Raw genomic sequence first — 22,722 nt, 5'->3', positions numbered from 1 at the left:
ACTGCCCAACTGAACTGAACTGAGTTTCTAGGCTTTAGTTGGAAGTTTTCCTTTAGTCTTGAAACCTCAGTTCTAGGAGTTGGCCCATTCCCCAGTTTCTTCCACCTTCTACTGAGAACAAATTATTAGCCCCACAAGCCATCTGCCAAAAGGAACCGAGAGGGTGGGCAGAGGTCTTGGGAGAAGCAGTGTGCCAGAAATTTGGGGAGTGTTTGGGGCAGACTGTGGAGGTGCGGGGCTGTCCGGGGCAGGAGTTGAGGTGTTCTCTGTAGACAGACTGCAGTGGGGGAGGCTGTGGGGTTTGAGCAGACCTTAAGAGTTTAGAGTGGTGGATATGGCTAGAGGCAATAGTAGATGGATTGTTGGTCCCGGTGGCTTGCCTCTTTTCAGCACACAAACATTTCTTGAGTGTCTGCTGCACGCTAGGCACAGTGCTGAGCTTCAGAGGTTGTCACACGAGGCCTAGCACTAGAGATGCATGCAGTCCAGCTTCTGGAAGGCCACACTGCCTCCTGGGGCAGAGGAGATGGAGACGACCCTTGGGCTGACTTAGCGCAGCATGGAATCCATGGGTGCTTTCCTGAAAAGGGAGTTGAGCCTGACAGTGCCTGAAAAAGTGCTCACCCCCACTCAGCTTGCCCAAGGTCTCACATGGGGTGAGTTAAGCAAACACAGGACTCGTGTCCCTGAGGCGGAGCCCCTGCTCCTTAAGCAGTTCTAGGCTACAGCTCCAGGATCAGAGAGGCTGACAGGAAGAGATGCAGGAGGAAGACTGCCACTGTCGGGACACAAGGTCTCAGCTGGTTCCCCAAGGATGTCTAATTGATTTGTGTCGTAATTGGTTCATGTCACCATAGCAACCTGAGTTGCGCCTGTTGTTTTATTTATTTTTGATGGCCTTTACAGAGTTTTATTTCTAAAACTTTCAATAGACACCTAAGGTCTGTTATTTAAAAGCAAACCCAGTCTCCTTTTCACTTTGCATTTGACTGCCGTATCAGTTCAGGTGACCTGAATGGCCATACAGGGCCATACAGAGTAGAGAGAGTCAGACTGTGATCTGGACACCTTGGATCAACAATGGATGCTGAAACCACGGGATGAACTGATGTAGGAACAGAAAACATTCACTAGTCTCAGAATATCACCCCCTCAGATTGCTAGTTAATCACAAAGAGCACAATGTGACTTTGTGGCACAGAGGTGAAGAATCTGCCTTCCAGTGGAAGAGATGCAAGAAACTCGGGTTTGATCCCTGGGTCGGGAACATCCCCTGGAGGAGGAAATGACAACCCACTCCAGTATTCTTGCTTGGAAATTCAATGGACAGAGGAGCCTGGTGGGCTACAGTCCATGGGCTCCCAAAGAGTTGGAAACGACTGAGCATATACACACACGCACACACGCAAAATATGGCATTACAAAGGACAGACCCCTTAACCAAGGGATCAGACTTGGCATCACCATTAGTGAAATAACCTGGCATCAGGTGCCCTCTTGTGGAGTTCAGTTAGTAGGAATGAACATTGAGATTTTTGCCAAAAATGTTTAACCTGAATCTAAACATTAGGAAACAAAATTCAGATTATGGGATATTCTACAAGACAACTAGAATGACTTGAAAACTTACAATGCCAAAGTTTAAAAGGACAGCGAAAGGCATGAGGATTCTTCTAGATTCAAGAAAAGTAAAGAGACGTGACAACTAAATGCAGTGTATGATTTTTGATGAGATCCTGGATTAAGATGCAGAATAGTAATAAAAGACATTTCTGGAATATTTGGACATGGAGTACGGATTTGATAATGTGGTACTGATTTCATTTCTTCAGAGATAATTTTGGTGTGAAGTGCCATGGTTACTTTCAGATGATGCAGCAAAAAATGAAAAGTGTATGTGTGTGTGTGTGTGTGTGTGTGTGTGTGTGTGTGTGTGTGGAGAGAAAAAGAAGAAAAAGAAATGTGGCAACATATTAACAGTTGATGAATCTAGATGAGGTATGTATGAATGGGTATGCATTGAACTGGTTAAACTTTTCTGCAGTTTTGAAATTTTTCAAGATAAAAAATTATGGGGGGAAACAATAATGACAATAAAAACAGGCCTACAGTTCAAGCTTGACTTGTCTAAAGTAAAACTGAGACTAAAACTCCATTCTCTTGACCTGAAATCCAGTATACCACCATCTCTCTTCATCGAGGTGGATGGAGAAAGACAGGCAGACAGAGACAGGGCCCCCATCTCCTTGGTTCAAAACCCAGAACTTTGAGAAGGAACAGCCTTTCCAATCCTGGCAAGTTAGCCAAGGAGACGAAGACGGGGCGCACACGCCACCTTGTGACCAGCTAAGGGAGTCTATGCTGCCAATTTTGAAAGCAAACTTACCGCACGTTATTGGTGTCTTTCCCAGTTGCAATATTTTCCCTTCAGTGAAGCACTAATTCTTGGTTCTCTAATTTTCTGATACGGATTTCCAGCTGCTTTAGAGAAACTAGCCAAAAGAGCCGATTTCCTTTCCCCAGAAACCTCAGTGAGCCCCACATTCTTGAATGACCAAGAAGAGCAAAGCCCTGCTCATGAACACTTAACCAGATCCCGTTTACCACCATGTGCCAGCAAGCTGCTGGCCTTTCTGACCCAATCAAATGAGAAAAGCAAAGGAGATTTGTTCAGCGCTTTTGGTAGCGAGTCAGCCACTGTCGCTCGCCTTTTGTCAGAGGAGTGAAGAGGCTTTATCACGGACAAGGGCAAGCCGCCAGGTGTGCCCTGTCTGGAGGCTGTTGGTGGGCAAGCTGGAGGCAGTGACTTAGAAGGGGGCACCCTTCATGACTGGTTAGGGGAGCATGTTTGACTTTCCCTAGTTAGTTACAGCAGTTGTCTTAGCCTAGGGCTAGAGAACCCTTCTCACCTGAAAGGAAGGATCATATAATTTATACTTTATTTCTTTAAATAGAATGAGTCAACCTCTAGGTCAAGTTCAGTCTCTTCCTTCCCACAGTGTGTTCCTTAGACCAGCAGGTCTGGCATCACCTGGGAGCTTGCAGGAAATGCCAAATGCCAGGCCCCACCCATGACTCACTGCAACGCCTAGTAACAGTCCAGGAAGCTACAGGGTAACTTCTGTAACAGTTGACCCCAAATGTCCGGGACTCGTCTGAGAAGTGACCGCTTCCCTAGTTTTGTCCCTGCTTCCAGTTTAGATGAGGGGGTTATCAGTGTCCTGGTGGGTTGCTGCAGGTTTTGTGTCAAAGTCCTCTTTTTCGCATGTGCTCTGGCCGTTGCCTGTGTGTTGTCGCTCACTCTGGAAGTGGTGCATCCACAAAGCACCCCGCACGGTGTGAGCACGTGCAGACGCTTCTTACCCTCATCACGGGGAAGGGTGACCTGAAGGGAGAAGACCCAGGTTTGGGTCTCCGCCTTCTTCTCCTGGCTGGTGCGGGTCATCCAAGTTGGGGTGGCCTCTTCTGCACAGAGCAGGGGCCGTTCCTGCTGTGTGTCCTGCCTGGCTGTGGTCAGCCCTCTAAGGGGTAACGCAAAGCCCATGTGCCCCCGCTTGAGTCTGGAGAGCACGTTGTTGTGTCTGCAGAGATGCCCTCGAGAATGTAGGTGCCCCCGAATGCCAACGTGCTCCCAGTGCTCCTGATCTCTCAGGACTCCGCTGAGACGAGCAGGCAGACTCACACTTGGATAAACCATTGCTTTATTCCAAGTCTGCATGAGCCCTGGGTTCATCACTGGCGTGTGCTTTGCCCATTTCCCCAACACCCAGGCTCTTCGTGTGAAATGGTCCCACCTCAAGCTGCCCTGGGTGGATCTGGACTGGCTCATCGACATCTCCTGCCAGATCACCGAGCTGGATCTTTCTGCCAACTGCCTGGCGTCCCTCCCCTCGGTCGTCCCCTGGGGCCTTATCAACCTCCGGAAGCTGAACCTCTCTGACAACCACCTGGGGGAGCTGCCCAGCGTGCAGTCATCAGATGAAATCATCTGTTCCAGGTAGGCTCCTGCCCCGGGCCCCGGTGGGGGCCCCGGCCGTGTGAGCCTGGCTGCCCCCACACTCTGCCTGCAGAGTCTGCTTCCTGCTGTTGTGCTCCCTGATTGTAGCTGGTGCTTTGGAAAACAGATTTTCAGCTAAAATAAGAGAAGGAAGTTGTGTGTGCCTTCAGCAAGCTCTTGGGCACAAGGTCCCGGGCTGTTGTCCACGTGAACACAGAGAGTTCTGACAGGGTGGTTTGTCTGGCCCACGTGTCCACTGCTCTTTGCAGCCATGCAGGCCTGCTGGCCCATGATGCTCAGTCTTGGTCCTGCAGGCAGGAATCAGAGGAAGGGGGCTGGTGGAAGCAATGGGGCCCAGACACCCTGGCTTTTGGCCTACCTCCCAAGAAAAGTGAGCAGGGCCTCCGAGAAGCAGTTAACTGCACAGGACTCTGGTCATGGTCTGACAGTGTGCCTGTCTCTTTTTCTGGGAGGCCTTGGGAAGACACCCAAGCCCCACCGCTGAGGCTGCACGGGGAGGGGAAGGACCTTCCCTTCCCTGATGTATTGATGATCATGCCTGTAAGCCCTCATTCCGTATGGGACATGAGCTGGTTTCAAAAGTTAAGGCTCTAAGTGAAGAGAAGAAAAGAATGTTGACAAGAGCATAGGGTCAGGAGTAACTCATGTGAAAAAAGCCCCGTACAAAAAATTAAACAGCCACCATGGAGTGGGGGGTCCTTAACCAGGGCAGACTTGAGAGTCCAAAAGGGTAAAAGCACTGCTCTCTGGACTTCCAGTAGCATCTAGGACACCAGCTTGTTCTGTTATCACATACTTGAGAAAGGTTACATCCTTATTGGTCAGTGAGCCCCGGACCCACCGACGAGAGCTCTGATCTTCTTTTTCTACACGACATAGTGACGGTAACATGATGAACACAAACCATGGTGGTGTTTCAGTGCACATTCCTTGTCCTTGTGCCAGGAGAAAAACACGTTTACAGAGAAATCTGTAACCAAGGCTTGCTTCTGATGCCTTGACTTCCTTCTTTCCCAACTATAGGCTACTTGAAATAGACATTTCCAGCAACAAATTGTCCCACCTCCCACCAGGATTCCTGCATCTCTCAAAACTTCAAAAACTGACAGCTTCAAAAAACTATTTGGAAAAATTGTTTGAAGAAGAGAGTGGTATGTTTCATCATCAGTAACCTGATATACTTTGTCATTTTCTTCTTGATTGGGATATGTTTACCAATTCATCCTCTTTTATCTTTTAGCCACGAACTGGATTGGTTTACGGAAGCTACAGGAGCTCGATGTTTCTGACAACAAACTGACAGAACTCCCTGCACTTTTCCTCCATTCTTTCAAATCACTCAATTGTCTAAACGCCTCCAGAAATAACCTGAGGGCGCTTCCAGATGCCTGGGCTTGTCCTTTGGTTAGTAACTTTCCAGAAACTGTGAAAGGAGCGGTCAGTCCCACAGAGCTGAGAGGGTGCACCATGCTGCCTCCCCTCGATGGGCAGAGTTGCTCCCATGTTATAGATGAGCGTGTCTGTCACTCAGCATCTAGCAGCTGAGGGTCTTAGGCAGGTAACTCACCTGAGGGCCAGCCCCCCTGGCTTTGGGTTTGAGATTGGCACCATAGCACCTACAAGACTTTCCACAGCTACAGCCTGGAAATGGGATGGCCCGGGTCGAGTTCTGTCCAAAAACGCAAGGTCGTTCCTTTAGGACAGCCATAAAATAAGAATGAAGGAGAGAAGGCATAGTCTGCATCCATAGCACTCCCCTTCAAATGGTGGTTTTGTTTCTTGCGAAGTTTGCTTGTTAAAACAGATGGAACAGCGTAAAGTATATTTGTGTTTTCTTGCCGTTATTTTTAACAGCAAATATGGAAATTCTCCATTCCTCACATTAATATTTCTAGTTTAAATGTATGTGTGTGTGTGGTGTAGGCTCCTCTTCAGAATACTCTCCTGAATTGTCCCATTATTTTCAAGGACAATGGGCCAGGTGTCCTGGGGGAAGGGAAAAGACCGCGCGAGTCACCTTGGTCTCCCCAGGAAACCATTCCCACCATTCCCTGGAGCAAGGACAGGAAAACAGGGCAAGGATAGTCTGCATGCATGTGTGCTTCAGTTCAGTCTGACCCTTTTTCAACCCTGTGGACTGTAGCCCACCAGGCTCCTCTGTCCATGAGGACTTCCTGGCAAGAATATTGGAGTGGGGTCTTTACTGCTGAGCCAGTAGGGAACCCCAGGAATAGTCTGTAGCCTCTTAATTAGCTGAACTGTATTTATTACAGAGGTTTTTGTAATGGTCTTATTTTTAACATTAAATTTGGAAAGTCTTTCTCATAGAAACCCCTGCCTCTAAAAAGCTGATTAATTCTCTTTATTGTCATACTCCTAGAAATGTTGCAAAGCATCCAAAAATGCCCTGGAGTCTCTACCAGACAAAATGGCTGTGTTTTGGAAGAACCACCTGAAGGATGTGGACTTCTCAGAAAATGCACTGAAAGAAGTTCCCTTGGGACTTTTCCAGCTTGATGTAAGTCAAGTAATAGCACCTTATTTCTCCATTTTCAGCTTTTGCAAGAAAACCACTCCACATTACAGTTCTATGTACTTCTTCAGAGCTTTTGAGACAAAAAATAAGTTGAAAGAAAAGTTTAACCATCAAGATCATGCATGGTTGTATGCAAAGATTGAGAGGAAATGTGCAAAATGACAACAGCTCTGGGAGGAAGGTGGGATGATGGGTTCTTGTTCTCCAGAATTTTCTTTAATGTTGACAGTAAGCACAGCCCAGCAGCCCCTTGGACTGACCCTCTGTGGTTCTGTTCCTTCCTGGCTCCCGAGTGGGCCCGCCAGGCCCGCTGGCGCATGAAGCTCGGGCAGCAGCCTCGTCCTGCCTCCCTGCCTGGAAGCAGAAGAGCTGGAATTCCCGGGCGTGAACTCAGGAAATGCCTTGTGCCAGAGCCCTGGCTGTGTGTGTCCCAGCAGGGCTGTTCCCAGACCTGTCTGTTTTTCCTGCCCCCGTGGGAACCTCTGAAAGCAGAGCATGGGTCCTATTCGCCACTTGGTGCCCAGTGGGAACCTCTGAAAGCAGAGCATGGGTCCTATTCGCCGCTTGGTGCCCAGTGGGAACCTCTGAAAGCAGAGCATGGGTCCTATTTGCCACTTGGTGCCCAGTGGGAACCTCTGAAAGCAGAGCATGGGTCCTAGTCACCACCTGGTGCACAGAGCCAGGCCCGGGTGGGGTACTCTCCATTGCCCCAGGGGAGTCCGTGTCAAGCCGGCAGAGGTTCCATGACTTGGGTGGGTCACCCTCAGTGTTGCTGCTGCCACCGACCCCTGTCCAGGGTGTCACCTGGGCCAGCCCAGGGAGCCATCCCATCTGCCCACCCCTCCTGCGCTGGCACTGTGGCCTCCAGGGCCTTCAGACTCTTCTGCTATTCCCAGGACGGGTCCACAAGTAATTGTCACTCTTAAGAAGTGTCAATTCATTCCTTTCATTCTGGAATAATTGCCTCGCCTTGATCTGAAGGGAAGGATCTGTTAACTGTCCCATTCGCCCTTTCTGCTGTGATGTCAGGAGGCTGAAGACTCTGAGACCCCTCACTGTTGGAATCCCTGTGAGAGTGAATTGATTGTAACCATTTGGTTCCCCTTCCGGTCCTCCACCCCTGTACTATCTGACGTCACCTTTGCTCTCTCTCTCTCTGCCCCAGGCCCTCATGTCCTTGAAGTTACAGGGAAACCAGCTGGTAGCCCTCCCACCTCCAGAGAAGTGGACCTGCAGGCAGCTCAAAGCCCTGGATCTCTCCAGAAATCACTTTGGCAAGTAAGCAGGGGTGTCTGTCCCTAGTGAGCTCTCAGCTGTGTGCATAAGCCCAGTCGCAGACCCATGGGATGGCATCCATGCGGGGTCGCTGAGCGGCCATGACAAAGTGCCATTGACCGGGCGGCTGAAACGATAGGCATGGATTTCCCCCAGTTCTGAAAGCTGGAAGCCTGAGAGGGAGGCGGCAGCAGGGTCGGTTTCTCCCGAGGCTTCTCCTCGGCGGGCAGACAGCTGACCCCGTGTCCTGACACGGTCTCCCCCGTGCCTGTCTGCGTCCTGATCACCACTTCTTGTGAGGACACCAGGCAGACTGGACCCAGGCCCACGTTCATGACTTCGTCTTAACTGGATAACCTGCTTAAAGGCCGTGTCTCCAAATACCTCACATTCTCAGATGCTGGGGGTTAGGGCTTCAACATGTGAATGGGAGGGGCACAATTAAGCCCAACACAGGATCCTGCAATTTCCAGTCTTTAGGGACTGCTGGAAAGTCTCCCTGTATTAGCCTCAGTTGTCCTTCTGTTCAAAAGTTTTTGCCAGTCACTAGCCAATATGTGTAGACTGAATAAAAAGTACCCTCCAAGGTCTCCTTAGGAAGACCAGCTTCCTTAGTTCACTTGCTGAGGGCCACCACTGCGGCATCTCAGTGGAACTTACCCCTCGCAGAGAGCTCCCTGGTGAAGAGAAAAGCGGCAGCCCCTGGAGTGGGCCTTCCTGCCAGGCTGCCCCTGCCTGAGACTGAAAAGCTCAGGAGTGGAAACCGCCAGTCCTGCTGGTATTACGTCACCTTCTCTGCTTGTTTTTGTTTTTTCCCAAAAGACTTGTGAGCACAACTGGTGCAGTTAACAGACAATGGCTGTCCACGCTTACGCGTCGGCCACAGGGGCCCCAACACCCTGCTGGGGGTATTTTCTCCCTTCTTTCTGTGTGCAATTGTATAGTCACAGCCCGAGGAGAAATGTCTTTGCCATGCTTTCCTCAAACTTGGGCGTTTCTCCCCCTACAGAAACGAAGACGTCCTTAAAACAAAGCGCATTTCCTTTTTCACCACCAGAGGCCGCCAGCGTTCGGGGACGGAGGCAGGTGTGTGTGTTGCCGCCGGGAGGTGAGACGGCTGGGGGGCCTGCAGGGAGGCGTCTCCGGTGGGCTCTCGCCTGCAGTGCCCTGTGGAGGCGTGCCCGGGCTTGATTCAGGCTCCTGACTGTGCCCGTGGCTCGTGTCACACAGATGGCCAGTCCGTGTCCCGAAACCCCCTTTCCTGTTTGCAGCCCAGTAAGTCTGGCAGCTCCCATGTATGGATGGCCTGCTGTGTGAGAATTGCCCTAGATGCCTTACATGCGTCAGTCTCTCTGTAACCATCACAACATGATGTGGGTTGTGATTTTCCATCTTGCCGATGAGGAAACTGAGTCTCTTCTTATAGGGATGGTAACCCTCTGTGGGGCCACCCTCAGGAGCTCATCTAAACTCGGGTCACCTTCCAAAGACTTCATCTCCTAAAGCCATCACGCTGGGGGCGAGGGCTCCCACTCACAGATGTGAGGGGACCTGATTCAGTCTGAGCACAGGGGTAACTGATGTGGGCAGGGGCTGCTGAGCGGGAGAGCCAGGCCAGCACTGTGAGTATCAGCCCTGGGCCTGGGGGCTGCGCTCTCCTGCCTCCACACCGCGGCTTCCTGTGAGGCGCGCTTGGAAACACCGCGGTCCTGGGTCCTGCAGGCTGTGCTGGCTGTGCTGAGACTCTAGAGGCGCTTGAGGTCTTCCTCCAAACTCATGACAAGGCCAGTTCAGCAGAGAACGTTTCTAGGAAAATAGTTCTTTTTGTTCCTTATTTCTGTAAGGTACAGTGAGAGGTATGGACTTGCCCCTCACATTCAATCACCAGCCCTCTTTTTTAACCTGAAAGTCAGGAGTTCTAAAGCCATCCATGCTCATAGATCTATCCCTGTGGATACTGTCCAATGGAACTGATATTTAGGTTATTTTAGGTGTAATAAAACTTTTTTCTTCAGCTTGATTGATCTATATTGACAACTGCTTTTTAATTGTAGATGGTGTCAGGTGGGAATAAGAAATGCCACAGAGGCCAAGACATATTTACAGGAGGTGAACTAAACAGTCTGCCTACCTGTTGCCCTTTTTTGATGATTACATATGATTGAAAAAAGAATGTATCATAGTGGAACAGAGAAGAGTCCAAAAATAGACCTAATATAGGAATTTAGTGTGACACAAGTGGCATTTCAATTCAGTGGGAAAAAGAATATTTTATTGTTTTAATAAATAGTGCTGATATAACTGCTTTGTCCAGCTGAAAGAAGGGAAAACATTGCACCAGTGCCCTCCTTACATCAGTTACAAATATCTCCATGCAGATGTCAGCTTGAAGCATTAAAAAAAAAAGAAAATAACATTTAAGAGCATAAATATATAACTTGAATGTAGGCAGATCTTTAAAAGCTAGGTGGGAAATCCAGGAGTAATTTTTGAAAAAGCAGAATCTTTAGCATTGTAAAAAAATGGGAAAACTTTGTTCAGTAAAAGCATCGTAAGCAAAGTCATAATGCAAACAGACCAAGAGGAAATATTTGCAACAAAAATTGTTGCAACATAAACTGGCTTAAGTCCCTAATATACAAAGACAGCTTACAAATTGACTTTTTTTTAAGTCAACCCAATAGGCAGAAACTGGGCAATGGATATAAACAGTTCACAGGAAAGGAAGTCCAGATGGCCCAGGAAGAAACAGAAAGGCCTCGAACCTCGCTACTAGGGAAATGCAATTTGGAATTTCATAACTGATCCTTTTCAAAACAAAGGGCCTTAGGACTTTGGAAATTGAGTCCAGACCTGAGGATTTCACTTGGGAGGAAGGAAAAGCGAGCATTTTTCTTCTCATGGCTGCCCAGATGGGGTGGCGGGCAGGAGAAGGGCTGCTGGTGGACCTCAGCTGCACTCCCACCGCGGTAGGCCAAGCCTCGGGGGTTGGAGTGGACTAGAAGGGTGTCTCTAGTCCAGAAAGGCAGACCATGCCGGCGCCTTAGGAGGTGGGCCAGCACTCCCGGGGGACTAGCTGCTTTTTCATGAAACCGCCAGAGTGCAAGATCAGAGGCAAACGGGGCCCAGCGGGGCAGAAACACGCACCGTGCCCTGGAAAGTGGCCCCGTGGTGGCCAGCAGGAACGTGGCTGGAGCTGGGGAGGACCCAGCTCGGGAGGCTCCCTGGCAGGGGTGGGGGGCGCTGTGCTGTCCACACACAATAAGAGCCCCGTGATTTTGTCGATTTCATGTAGAGTTGAGGCCTGTGCCTGGGTGAAAGGGAGAGACACTTTTCCTAAGAGGGTTGTTCTCTCGGGCTGTTGGCCTGGGGTAAGGCATCATCTCTACTTGTTTGCAGATGGATAGAAAACTCCAAGTAGATTTATGTACACTCAAGTGGTCACGTTGGCGCAGTGGTCTTGTCCAAAAATAATTTGGATGGCCATTTTTACAGTAAAATTCAGACCAGCTGAGTCATAAATAATGTATGAATAATTACAGTTCATAAATACCTTGAGCTGTGCTCTCTGCCCAGCCCAGTTTTCAGAGTTTCCATTCTGGGCCAAGAAGTCTATGACAGGTGTTGTCTCTGTGTAGAGGACAAGTCCCTTATTCCATCTGTCTGTTTCTTAAAGAGGCTTCTTAAACACCAAGGTGAAACTAAACATGGAAAGTACAGAGGCCATGTGTTCAGAACGTGTTCTCCGGGAAGAAAGTGGGTCTTTCTTGATGTTTTTTTTCCATGCAAATTAGGGCAGGGTGAAGTTGATCATTCTTTTTCATTAAAAAAAAAAAAAAACACACACACTTTTTGAACATTTTCCTTATAGAACAAGGATTAGTACAGAGCTGTCCTTAAGAGTCTTTTGCACATTTATTTCTGTAGGGGCCACTGTGTTGAGTCCCATTCATGTGGTGCTAGCTGAGCAAATTATCCAGGCGCCAATATCAGTATTCTGTTATCGTCTCTCCCAGAACGTTCTCTGATGCCAGGTTACCCTGTTACCATTGCGACTGCGTCTGCCTGTGTGGAGAAAAGCCAGAGTTAAGGGCGGAGCTGTGATCCAGGGCAGAGGCATCGTTTCAGCCTCACAAAAGAACTCCAGCTTCTCTGTCTTGTGTGTCTGGCAGAGAACTGGCTGAGAGGGCTTTGAGGCCGTTGTTTTATCTTGAATTTGAGCTGGAAGGGGCCCTCAGGGGGGTGCTCACCTGCCCCCATTCTCCCTGCCTCAGGAGAAAGGAGAAGGCACTTCAGAGATTCTGTTGCAATCCGACCCTCTGATTCCTATCAGTTTCCAAGCTTTCCCCACATTCTTTCTCAACTCACACACCCTGGTGCTGTAGAAACAGCAAATTTGATGTAATTTTAATAGGAACCTTAAAACCAGCATAATTACTGAAATCACTTAAATGTACTAGAGAGTTGACTCGTTCCTAGGAAGCATAAAAACCAAGCCCACATTATTATTTTTCAGTTAACTGGCTGTTTTATAATTCAAGAAGTAATATATGCATTAATGTATGGTAAACAAAATTTCCGAACTGCACCCAAGGGTGTGGAGTGAATATTCAGCCTTCCAGTGTTACCAAACCGAACTCGGGTCCACTCACCCGTGTCCAGTAAAGACCATGTAGCGACACTGGGTCGTGGTGAAGGCAAGCACAACGTTTATTGCAGGTGCCTGTCTAGGCAGGCAAGCTGTCCAGGCAGCCAGTGCTCAAGAGCTTGAGCTACCCAAAGGCTTTCAGGGAAAGGTTTCTAAGACAGAGTGAGGGAAGGGGATTATGGGGGTGGGAGCAGCTCACTGACATTCACCTGAATGATTGGTGGTGAGGCAGTCGGGAGTCAGCATCAACTTTCTGGTTCCAACGGTCTGGGGTCTACGTGCTTGTGGACAGCACACAGTTAACGCCTTCCACCTGATTGGGGTCTCAGACTCTGCAAAACAGCTCAAAGGACATGGCTCAGAATATTCTCTATAGCCCTTGAGGAGGAAGTAAAGGTCCTTGACTTTGTTTAATGGATGAATTATTGTTATTTTGACTTGCTTGACTGTTTTCTTTTCTTTCTGCACTTTCTCAACTTCTCTGATGAAAAGTACTCTTTGGAGCTGGGGAAGCCTAGAAGGCCCCAGTTTTTCTACAGACAAGAGGCGAGCAGAGGACATGGGGTTGGGGAGGGCTGTTCTGGGAAAGCCCCATAGGGTCCTGCCCAGTTACACCAGTGATCTCCTTCTCCAGAGAGAACTACGGAACTTCACGTGTCTGTGGTATCAACTGCGTTTGTGTCTGACGTCCACTATAACATATAACATCTGTAACATGTGGTATTTGTAGTGTATATACACATGCTGATAACATGTAACATGTATACATATTACTGTGCATGTGTGGTATATGTGTGCAAGCATATAACATATGTGCGTGCACATAACTTCATGTAACAAAAGTAAGCATGTAGGCATGTGTGTTGTGTGCACATGCACAAAACATCATATAGCATGCATAATTATGCACACATGCATATAACATATCTAAGTGCATGGGGGGGCTGTTTTTTCACATGTTTGCACACGTTTTATGGTACACAAATTTAGGCTTCTAGATACCTGCTTCCATACCTTGCTTTTTTGATTTACCAGTATCTCTTATGTATCTCTTCATACCCATACATGTAGACCTACCCCGTGCTTTGTAATAATTGTATAGAATCCCATTATTCATTTAACCAACTGCCTGTGGGTGGACATACAAGCTGTCTTCTACCTTTGTTACTGCAAACTCTGCCACTGAGTGTCCTTGTTCTCACATCTTTGCCACACATGCTAGAATGTCCGTAGGACCATTTCCTAGAATTGGAATCCCTGGGTCAGTGAGATGAGCATCTCATTCTGATAGATTTGTCAAAATACCCTCTAGAGGTTTTACCAGTGTATGCACCCACCTGGCCTCCATGTTGTGATGGCCCAGAATTATCTTCCAATGTACAGTCTGCTTTGCCATTTCTTTGCAGTGTGTGTACTGGAATTTCCTGCTTTCCTGAGTGAGTCTTTGGAAGTCCTTTGTCTGAATGACAACCACCTGGATGCAGTCCCACCTTCAGTTTGCCTACTGAAGGGCTTATCAGAACTCTACTTGGGAAAGTAAGTACACAGCCAGCGCTGCTGCACCGGCCCTTCAGCCCAGGAAGCAGAATGTCCTTGTGTGAGACATCCAAGGGCACTGAAGCCAGGGAGACATTATCTACATACCAAGAAGCAGCAGTTGGATTTTCAGAGCCAAACTTAGTCAAAGAGGTAGGGGAGGGGGAGGTAGGGGTAGCTATACAAGGATGTCTTCCTTGCTGTTTCACTCATTTATAATAGGAAGAGCAGCTCAATCATCCATCCTTTCATTCACTGAGTACCTACTGCCAAATAGTGCTGAAGGATTCAGACAGTGTGCAAAATAATTCAGGCTACATTGCCTTGTCTAGAAGAGGTAGTGATCATCTTTATGATAGTGTAATTAATCGAAGAGATGGAGAAGTTGGGGGAGGGGACCCTGTTTTAATCCATGGGGATTTGCAGAAGACAGAGCTGCCACTGTACCACTGGCTTCCCAGGGAGAAAGGCTTTGGAAAACCATGCGTGTTCAGTTGCACAGTCATGTCTGATTCTTTGTGGCTCCATGGACTGTAGCTCACCAGGTTCCTCTGTCCATGGAGTTTTCTAGGCAAGAGTGGCTTGCCTTTTCCTGCTCCAGGGGATCTTCCCAACCCAGGGATCGAACCTGCATTTCTTGCGTCTCCTGCATTGGCAGGCAGGTTCTTTACCACTAGCGCCACTTGGAAAGGCTTTGGATTTAGTATTTAAATGAAACACTTGAAATCAGGGCCTAAGATATTTGGTTTGGGGTACAGACTGTCAGTGGCCTCCACAGGCCCAGGAGGCTGACAGGCTGCTGTGTGTATGTGTTCTCCCATGGTGCATGTGTATTCTTCTGTGGTGTGTGTGTGTTCTCCCGTGGTGCGTGTGTGTTCTCCCATGGTGCGTGTGTATGTTCTCCTGTGGGGTGTGTGTGTTCTCCCGTGGTATGTGTGTGTGTGTGTTCTCTCATGGTGTGTATGTGTGTTCTCCATGGTGCGTGTGTGTTCTCCTGTGGTGCGTGTGTGTTCTCCGTGGTATGTGTGTTCTCCCATGGTGTGTGTGTGTTCTCCTGTGGTGTGTGTGTGTTCTCCGTGGTGTGTGTGTTCTCCCGTGGTATGTGTGTATTCTCCGTGGTGTGTGTGTTCTCCCGTGGTGTGTCTGTGTTCTCCTGTGGTGCATGTGTGTTCTCCGTGGTGCGTGTGTGTTCTCCCATGGTGCGTGTGTGTTCTCTGTGGTGTGTGTGTTCTCCCATGGTGTGTGTGTTCTCCGTCATGTGTGTGTCCTCCCATGGTGCCTGTGTGTTCTCCCGTGGTGTGTGTGTTCTCCTGTGGTGTGTGTGTGTTCTCCCTTGGTGGTGCGTGTATGTTCTCCATGGTGTGTGTGTTCTCCCGTGGTGCGTGTGTGTTCTCCTGTGGTGCGTGTGTGTTCTCCATGGTGTATGTGTTCTCCCGTGGTATGTGTGTGTTCTCCGTGGTGTGTGTGTTCTCCATGGTGCGTGTGTGTTCTCCCATGGTGCGTGTGTGTTCTCTGTGGTGTGTGTGTTCTCTGTGGTGTGTGTGTTCTCCCATGGTGCCTGTGTATTCTCCCATGGTGTGTGTGTTCTCCTGTGGTGTGTGTGTGTTCTCCCTTGGTGGTGCGTGTATGTTCTCCATGGTGTGTGTGTTCTCCCGTGGTGCGTGTGTGTTCTCCTGTGGTGCGTGTGTTCTCCCGTGGTGCGTGTGTGTTCTCCGTGGTGTGTGTGTGTTCTCGGTGGTGTGTGTGTTCTCCTGTGGTGTGTGTGTGTTCTCCCTTGGTGGTGTGTGTATGTTCTCCATGGTGTGTGTGTTCTCCCGTGATGCGTGTGTGTTCTCCCATGGTGCGTGTGTGTTCTCCGTGGTGCATGCGTGTTCTCCATGGTGTGTGTGTCCTCCCGTGGTGCATGTGTGTTCTCTGTGGTGCATGTGTGTTCTCCCATGGTGTGTGTGTTCTCCATGGTGCGTGTGTGTTCTCCATGGTGTGTGTGTTCTCCCGTGGTGTGTGTGTTCTCCTGTGGTGTGTGCGTTCTCCCTTGGTGGTGCATGTATGTTCTCCATGGTGTGTGTTCTCCCATGGTGCGTGTGTGTTCTCCATGGTGCGTGTGTGTTCTCCGTGGTGTGTGTGTTCTCCCGTGGTGCGTGTGTGTTCTCCCATGGTGCATGTGTGTTCTCCATGGTGCGTGTGTGTTCTCCATGGTGTGTGTGTTCTCCCGTGGTGCATGTGTGTTCTCCATGGTGTGTGTGTTCTCCCCTGGTATTTGTGTGTGTGTTTTCCCGTGGTACGTGTGTGTTCTCCATGGTGCGTGTGTATTCTCCCATGGTGCCTGTGTGTTCTCCCGTGGTGTGTGTGTTCTCCGTGGTGTGTGTGTTCTCCTGCGGTGCGTGTGTGTTCTCCCATGGTGCCTGTGTGTTCTCCCGTGGTGTGTGTGTGCCCTCAGCAATCCTAGCCTCCGAGAGCTCCCTCCTGAGCTGGGGCAGCTGGGCAACCTCTGGCAGTTGGACATTGAAGACCTGAATATCGGCAACGTGCCTGCAGAGATCAGAAAAGAAGGTAGGGCTTCCTCAGCATCACAACCCCGCCCTCTGCGCCCCAGGGAAAGACGCTCCAGTCTAGTGGTTCAGGACCTGGAGCAGACACTCCTGGGGACCCATGGAGCCTCCCTCCAGCTCCCTTGTTTGGGAAGATGCTGTCAAGTTCTCCAGAACTCGATGGTTGCTGTGGGCCATGTGACCAGACTGTCTGTGACCTGTAGCACCTAGGATGCTGTCTTTAGATCCCTGACTTTTAGATTTCACTTTTGGGGTGAATTGTATCACACCTTCTCTCCATAGACCCAAAAGTCTTCTCAGTCCCTACCTACCCCTATCCCATTAGAACACACAGAGAGTGTTCCTTCAGACAAGACTCTGATTCTCAAGAGCTGTGAGTGTCTTCCCAACTCTGTGTCAGCAGCAACACCTCCTCTGCCCCACTGTGGTTTTGCACAGGCCCCAAAGCGATGCTGTCTTACCTGCGTGCTCAGCTGCGAAAAGCAGAGAAGTGCAAGCAGATGAAGATGATCATCGTGGGTCCGCCGCGTCAGGGCAAGTCCACCCTCCTGGAGATCTTACAGACGGGGAGGGCCCCCCAGGTGGTACACAGCGAGGCCACCATCAGGACCACCAAGTGGGAGCTGCAGAGGCCGGCTGGCTCGAGAGCCAAGGTCAAGGATGATCGGCGTGCAGAGTCCCTGTGGGAGGGAGGGCGTGCCCCGGGCCCCTGCTTCCTCCTCTCCAGAGAGCCTAGGACTTTCTCTGCCCAGTGCCTGAGTCCCAGGATATTTGCAAGAGTCATCATGTACTGTTTTAAACCAGCTCCTGCCAAGGACAGTGAATCATTTCTTAAATGTCCTTGTATTTTTTCTCTTATAGCTGAGCTGAGGTTCCAGGGCAGTGGTTCCAAACCCTGGCTGACAGTTAGACTTCTTTGATGAGCTTTTAAAGACCACAATGCCCAGGCCTCATCAGCTCTAACCCCAAGGACTGTGATTCAGATGGCCTGGGACAGGGCCCTTCCCCATGGCGGAGAATGAACTACCGCTGTAGGAGTGAGACACACCAGTAGCTACCCCTAGCAGAAAGGCTGAGAAGGCAGCCCCAGAATGAAGGCCCTGTCCTCCTTGACACCCGCTTTCACCCCAAGTTCTGAAAAGTCCAGTTTCTAAGCCCTATTTTAAATGAGTCCTTCAGTGAACCTGTTAATCATCCTGTTCTCCATTTAGTATGAGACAGATGAAAGCGAGAACAGTCTTACACTTGAATCAGAAAAGGGAGCCTGTTTTCTCCCAGCCCAAGGGATGAGCAGGTGCCAGTGATGCCTCCCTTACCTGCTGCTGTGTGTGTGGCATACACGTGGCCACACAGGGACACAGGCGCAAGGAGGTCATCTGTGGAAAACTCAGCACCCTTGAGGCCAGAGGCTGCGTAATGTTCCCCACAGCGCCCAGCACAGGGCCAGCTGGAGACCAATTTTGTTGCAGAGTCTTTCACACAAAATCACTTTGCAAGTCATGGGAATCCAATTTGAGTCATTAGACATTTAAGCTGAATGTCTATTTTTTTATAACTTAAAAAATCTCTTTAGCTGAAAGATAATTGCTTTACAATGTTTTGTTGGTTTCTGCCATACAACGTGAATCAGTTATAACTGTGTGTGTGTGTGTGTGTGTGTGTGTCCCTCCCTTTTCAGCCTCCCTCCACCACCCTTCTAGGTCACACAGAATACCAGGTTAGGCTCCTTCTGTTATGGAGAGTCCTCAAAAATCGAGCAATAAAACTACCATGAAAAGTGAAAGTGAAGGTCGCTAAGTTGTGTCTGACTCTTTATGACCCCATGGACTATACAGTCCATGGAATTCTCCAGGCCAGAATACTGGAGTGGGTAGCCTTTTCCTTCTCCAGGGGATCTTCCCAATCCAGGGATCAAACCCAGGTCTCCCAAATTGCAGGCGAATTCTTTACCAGCTGAGCCAAGAGGGAAGCCCATATGACCCAGCAATCCCACTACTGGGCATATACCCTGAGAAAACCACTATTCAAAAAGATACATATACCCCAAAGTTCACTGCAGCACTATTTACAATAGCCAGGACATGGAAGCAACCTAGATGTCCATCAAAAGATGAATGGATAAATAACTTGTGACACATATACACGATGGAATATTACTCAGCCATGAAAAGGAGTGAATTTGAGTCAGTTGTAGTGAGGTGGCTGAATGTATATTTTAATATGGACTCGGAAACTAGTTCTCTAGAGAGTGGCGATCTGCCCACTAGGGCCAGAACAGTCAAATAATTAACACCAGCACTGCCCCTTCCCCAGAAAACCCCAGAAGTGAACCTAGGTAACACATGTCCAAAGGTTTTTGAAAGTAACCAGAATCTCTGGATTCTCTCCTGCTTTTTTAAGCTGTTATTCCACGTCACTTTTTTCCAGCTGTTCTTAAGCAAAGAGCTGTCTGAGGTTTGAGGAGTGACCCCCCCACCCCACCCCACTTCCTTTCTGCCATCATTCACGTTTCCGCCTACCCTTTTCAGTGAAGGACAACCACCTGATCTTGTGAACGCTCAGTTCTGTAACTCTCTGTGTGGCCGGGCCTTCAGCCAGCTTAGAACAGCTGTCCATTTTCATCTTTATACCGAAAAAGCCGGTCAGCATGCTGTTCTGGAGGCCAGGCTGCAGCATGGTGGGAATGACTGCCACCAAGAAGCGCAGCTCAGGCCAGACTCTGACCTCATAGCGCGATAGAGAAACCGCCGTTCACACAGCCTTCCCCCAGAGCCCCGCAGCTGACCTCCGTCAGCGTGCTCCGTCAGGGCCCTCTGCCGCCACCCTCGGGGGGCGCCGCCCTCTGGCCGGCGCAGTCCGGGGGCCCATCTGCGTGGCCTTGCCGGCACTCAGACGGAGCGTCAGTCTTGCTGTGAGCGCTCCTCTGACAGGCGTCCCCTCACCTCCCGCACCTGAGACAGACGCAGACAGCGCCCTCCGGCGCTCCACAGACGCCCCCGCCCGAGGGAGCCAGCCATCCAGCCCCCACCGCTTCCGCAGCAGGAGATAGAACCCCCAGAGCCCACCTCGGGGCTGCTGGACCCCCTTCTGTCCCGCAGACGGCTGGTCCCTGAGATGCACAGCAGAGCGGGCAGTGCTTTTCCGCAGCTGCGCCTTTTCCAGACCCCCATGTGCGACGTGCTGAGGGATCAGTTCTCTCAGTGGGATTGGCTAATGCCCTGGTTGCTAAAGTGTCTCCCTGTCGCTGCCCTGTTGCTCAAGTAGGTTGAGTCTGTGGAGTTCACCGTCTGGGACATCGGCGGCCCCGCCAGCATGGCCACGGTCAACCAGTGCTTCTTCACAGACAAGGCCCTGTATGTGGTGGTCTGGAACCTGGCTCTGGGGGAGGAGGCCGTGGCCAGCCTTCAGTTCTGGCTGCTCAACATCGAGGTGAGGGGGCCCCCGCCCTCCAGCCTTCAGTCCTCAGGGCGTCGCAGGGGCCCCAGAACTTCTCAGGGCTGGGGTGGGGGCACAGAAGACGGGTAGGGAGACCCAGGGTGTGCTTGGCTGCGCTGTCACGGAGGCCCCAGGATCACAGATCGCCGTGAAACGCAGCCTTCTGTCCCTCCTCCACTACACGGTTGATGGTGCCCTTGTCCTTTGCTGCTTCCTTCGGTGGAAGAGCCCCACATCTGGGACCTAGGAGGGGAACAGGGCTCTCCTCCTGCAGTGGAAAGGTGATGTGGGCCAGAAGGTGGGGTCCGGTCTGAAGGAATCAGAGGTAGAGACCCCAGGGAGGAGTTGCGGACCCTCACACACCCCGGGCGTGCAGCAGGCCCTCGAGGTTTACAGAGAGGAGTACAGGCTGTGGCAGGGCGCCGGCTGAGGGTCTTGGGTGTCCAGGGTTGACACACCGCCGCCCAGGGGACTGTTCCCATCCTCAGCCCAGACTCTCTTTTGCAGGCCAAGGCCCCAAACGCCGTGGTGCTGGTGGTGGGAACACACCTGGACTTAATTGAAACCAAATTCCGCGTGGAGAGGATCGCCACTCTGCGCGCCTACGTGCTGGCCCTCTGCCGCTCGCCCTCTGGGTCCAGGGCCACTGGCTTCCCGGACATCACGTGTAAACACCTACAGTGAGTGTCCCACGGCGTCCTGTGTGCCCAGCCTCTCGGGGCCGCGGCTGCCTCACTGTCTGTCTCTCCAGAGACAGCTGCTCTGCCCACAGTGGGCTCCTGAGGGGGTGCTTTGCTCCTCTGGGGCCCAGTCCAGGGTGAAGTGTGGCAGCTTCAGCCTGGGGAAGGTGAGGCACTGCCGAGACCCTGCAGGGCGGGGCCCGGAGACGCTGTCTGAACTTCCCGTCCGCGTCTCCCTGCTGCCAGGCTCAGCGCTGCGCGCAGCCCCGGTGGCACCAGGAGACAGAAGCTCACACACCACCCAGGACATTGTTGATCACTGAGCAAGAACAGCCCCCAGGCATGGCCCTGGGCCTCCCGTTGGGTCCGAGTGGTCTCGAGGGCTGGGATGGGCAAGGGTGCCATGGGGGGCTGACATGGGCACACTGGAAAGACTGACCGTGAAGCCCCAGCACCGCGCCCTGCACCACGTCAGGCCTCAGTAAGCTTCTGTGTCTGTCCGTCGTGAGCTTTCTCAACTTGCCAGTATTTAGGATAGAACCTTTGGGAGTACAGAGACCCTGCAGTGCTGGTCAGAGAGGGGGGTGTGGTGAGTGCGCATGCTTCGTTTTTGTACCCACAGCGAACTCTCCTGTAAGAGCCTGGAAGGTCAGGAAGGGCTGCGGCAGCTCATTTTCCAGGTCACTTGCAACATGAAGGACGTGGGCAGCACCATAGGCTGCCAGCGACTTGCAGGGAGGCTGGTGGGTATCCCTTATCCCTTGGAAGTGGGGAGTCTGGTGGGTTCCCCTCATCCCCTGGAAGCAGGAGGCTGGTGGGTTCCCCTCATCCCCAGGAAGCAGGAGGCTGGTGGGTTCCCCTCACCCCCTGCAAGCCAGAAGGGCCTGCTCTCTGCCTGTCAGGGCATCTGCACCTCCCTCTTCCCCCTGCCCTGAAGCACACTGCTGTGCATGCTATGTGCCAGGCCCTGGGGCCCCTGTGTGAGCAGTTTCTAGGAGAAAGTGGGGAGACTGTGGCGGAGACAGCCCACCTGCCTGGTCCTCAGGAGGCGGGCAGGCACCCCAAGCCCCGAGGGCCCACCCTTTCCCTCCCACCCCAGATCCCCAGGAGCTACTTGAGCCTCCAGGAGGCCGTGCTGGCGGAGCAGCAGCGCCGCAGCCTGAGTGACGACGTGCAGTACCTGACGGACCGGCAGCTGGAGCAGCTGGTGGACCAGATGCCCGGCAGCGACATCCGGGACTATGAGGACCTGCAGTCTGGTGGGCAGGCCGGGCGGGCGGGCCATGAGGGCTTGGCTGAGTGCCAGCAGGCACAGCCATGGGCGGGGTCCTGGGGAGGGGCACCTTGACTTTTCACTGCTCTGTGCACGTCTGCAAATGACGGCAAAGACTTCAGCTATCGATTTGGGGTCGCAAATCCATTTTAACGCGTAAGCAGATTTGCACGGGTGGAATGTATGAATTCGGGTGGTCAGTACATTGGCCTCTTGAGAACCTGTGAGGAAGCAGCTGACTGCTGCGAAGGGTCCCATGTGTTGGGAGCACTGTTGCTTCCTAAGAAGAATCTGTGGCCTGGCGCCCTGGGAGGAGGTCACCCAGAGCCCCTTCTGCCCTTTGTTTGACGCTGCCCCCTCCTCCCCTCCCTGGGCAGCCATCAGCTTCCTCATCGAAACGGGCTCCCTGCTGCACTTCCCGGACACCAGCCACGGCCTGAGGAACCTCTACTTCCTTGACCCCATCTGGCTGTCCGAGTATCTGCAGAGGATCTTCAACATCAAGGGCTCCCGGTCGGTGGCCAAGAACGGGGTGATCAGGGCCGAGGACCTGCGCTTGCTGCTGCTTGGCACTGGCTTCACGAAGCAGACGGAAGAGCAGTATTTCCAGTTCCTGGCCAAATTTGAGATCGCCCTGCCCGTCGCCAACGACAGGTGAGGCTGCGGACTGGGCCGAGCCGGCTGCTCCCCGCAGGAGGGAATTAGGGCAGGGGCCCCTGGTGGTCTGACAAGGTATCCAAGGATGGGCCCTCACAGTGGCTGCCTGCCTGGG

At 51.4% G+C, this 22,722-nt stretch overlaps 1 protein-coding gene across 7 annotated transcripts in view; it reads left to right on the top strand.

Annotated features, from left to right (window-relative positions):
• The window catches only part of LRRK1 (leucine rich repeat kinase 1), a 134,905-nt gene that overhangs the window by 81,292 nt on the left and 30,891 nt on the right, over nucleotides 1–22,722 (top strand). For all 7 annotated transcript variants that reach the window (XM_061158559.1, XM_061158558.1, XM_061158562.1 and 4 more), the window contains 14 exons: nucleotides 3,771–3,997; nucleotides 5,042–5,169; nucleotides 5,259–5,422; nucleotides 6,399–6,536; nucleotides 7,720–7,832; nucleotides 8,839–8,915; nucleotides 13,884–14,013; nucleotides 16,451–16,563; nucleotides 17,001–17,215; nucleotides 19,827–19,991; nucleotides 20,505–20,677; nucleotides 21,300–21,420; nucleotides 21,777–21,936; nucleotides 22,328–22,604. In XM_061158559.1, the coding sequence (XP_061014542.1) occupies nucleotides 3,771–3,997; nucleotides 5,042–5,169; nucleotides 5,259–5,422; nucleotides 6,399–6,536; nucleotides 7,720–7,832; nucleotides 8,839–8,915; nucleotides 13,884–14,013; nucleotides 16,451–16,563; nucleotides 17,001–17,215; nucleotides 19,827–19,991; nucleotides 20,505–20,677; nucleotides 21,300–21,420; nucleotides 21,777–21,936; nucleotides 22,328–22,604 (2,201 nt within the window). The remainder of the gene's footprint in view (nucleotides 1–3,770; nucleotides 3,998–5,041; nucleotides 5,170–5,258; nucleotides 5,423–6,398; nucleotides 6,537–7,719; nucleotides 7,833–8,838; nucleotides 8,916–13,883; nucleotides 14,014–16,450; nucleotides 16,564–17,000; nucleotides 17,216–19,826; nucleotides 19,992–20,504; nucleotides 20,678–21,299; nucleotides 21,421–21,776; nucleotides 21,937–22,327; nucleotides 22,605–22,722) is intronic.

The sequence above is a fragment of the Dama dama genome, chromosome 13 (genome assembly GCF_033118175.1).
Source record: "Dama dama isolate Ldn47 chromosome 13, ASM3311817v1, whole genome shotgun sequence".
Lineage (NCBI taxonomy): Eukaryota > Metazoa > Chordata > Mammalia > Artiodactyla > Cervidae > Dama > Dama dama.
The sequence above is the reverse complement of the archived record's forward strand: the minus strand, read 5'-3'. Positions and strand labels throughout refer to the sequence as shown.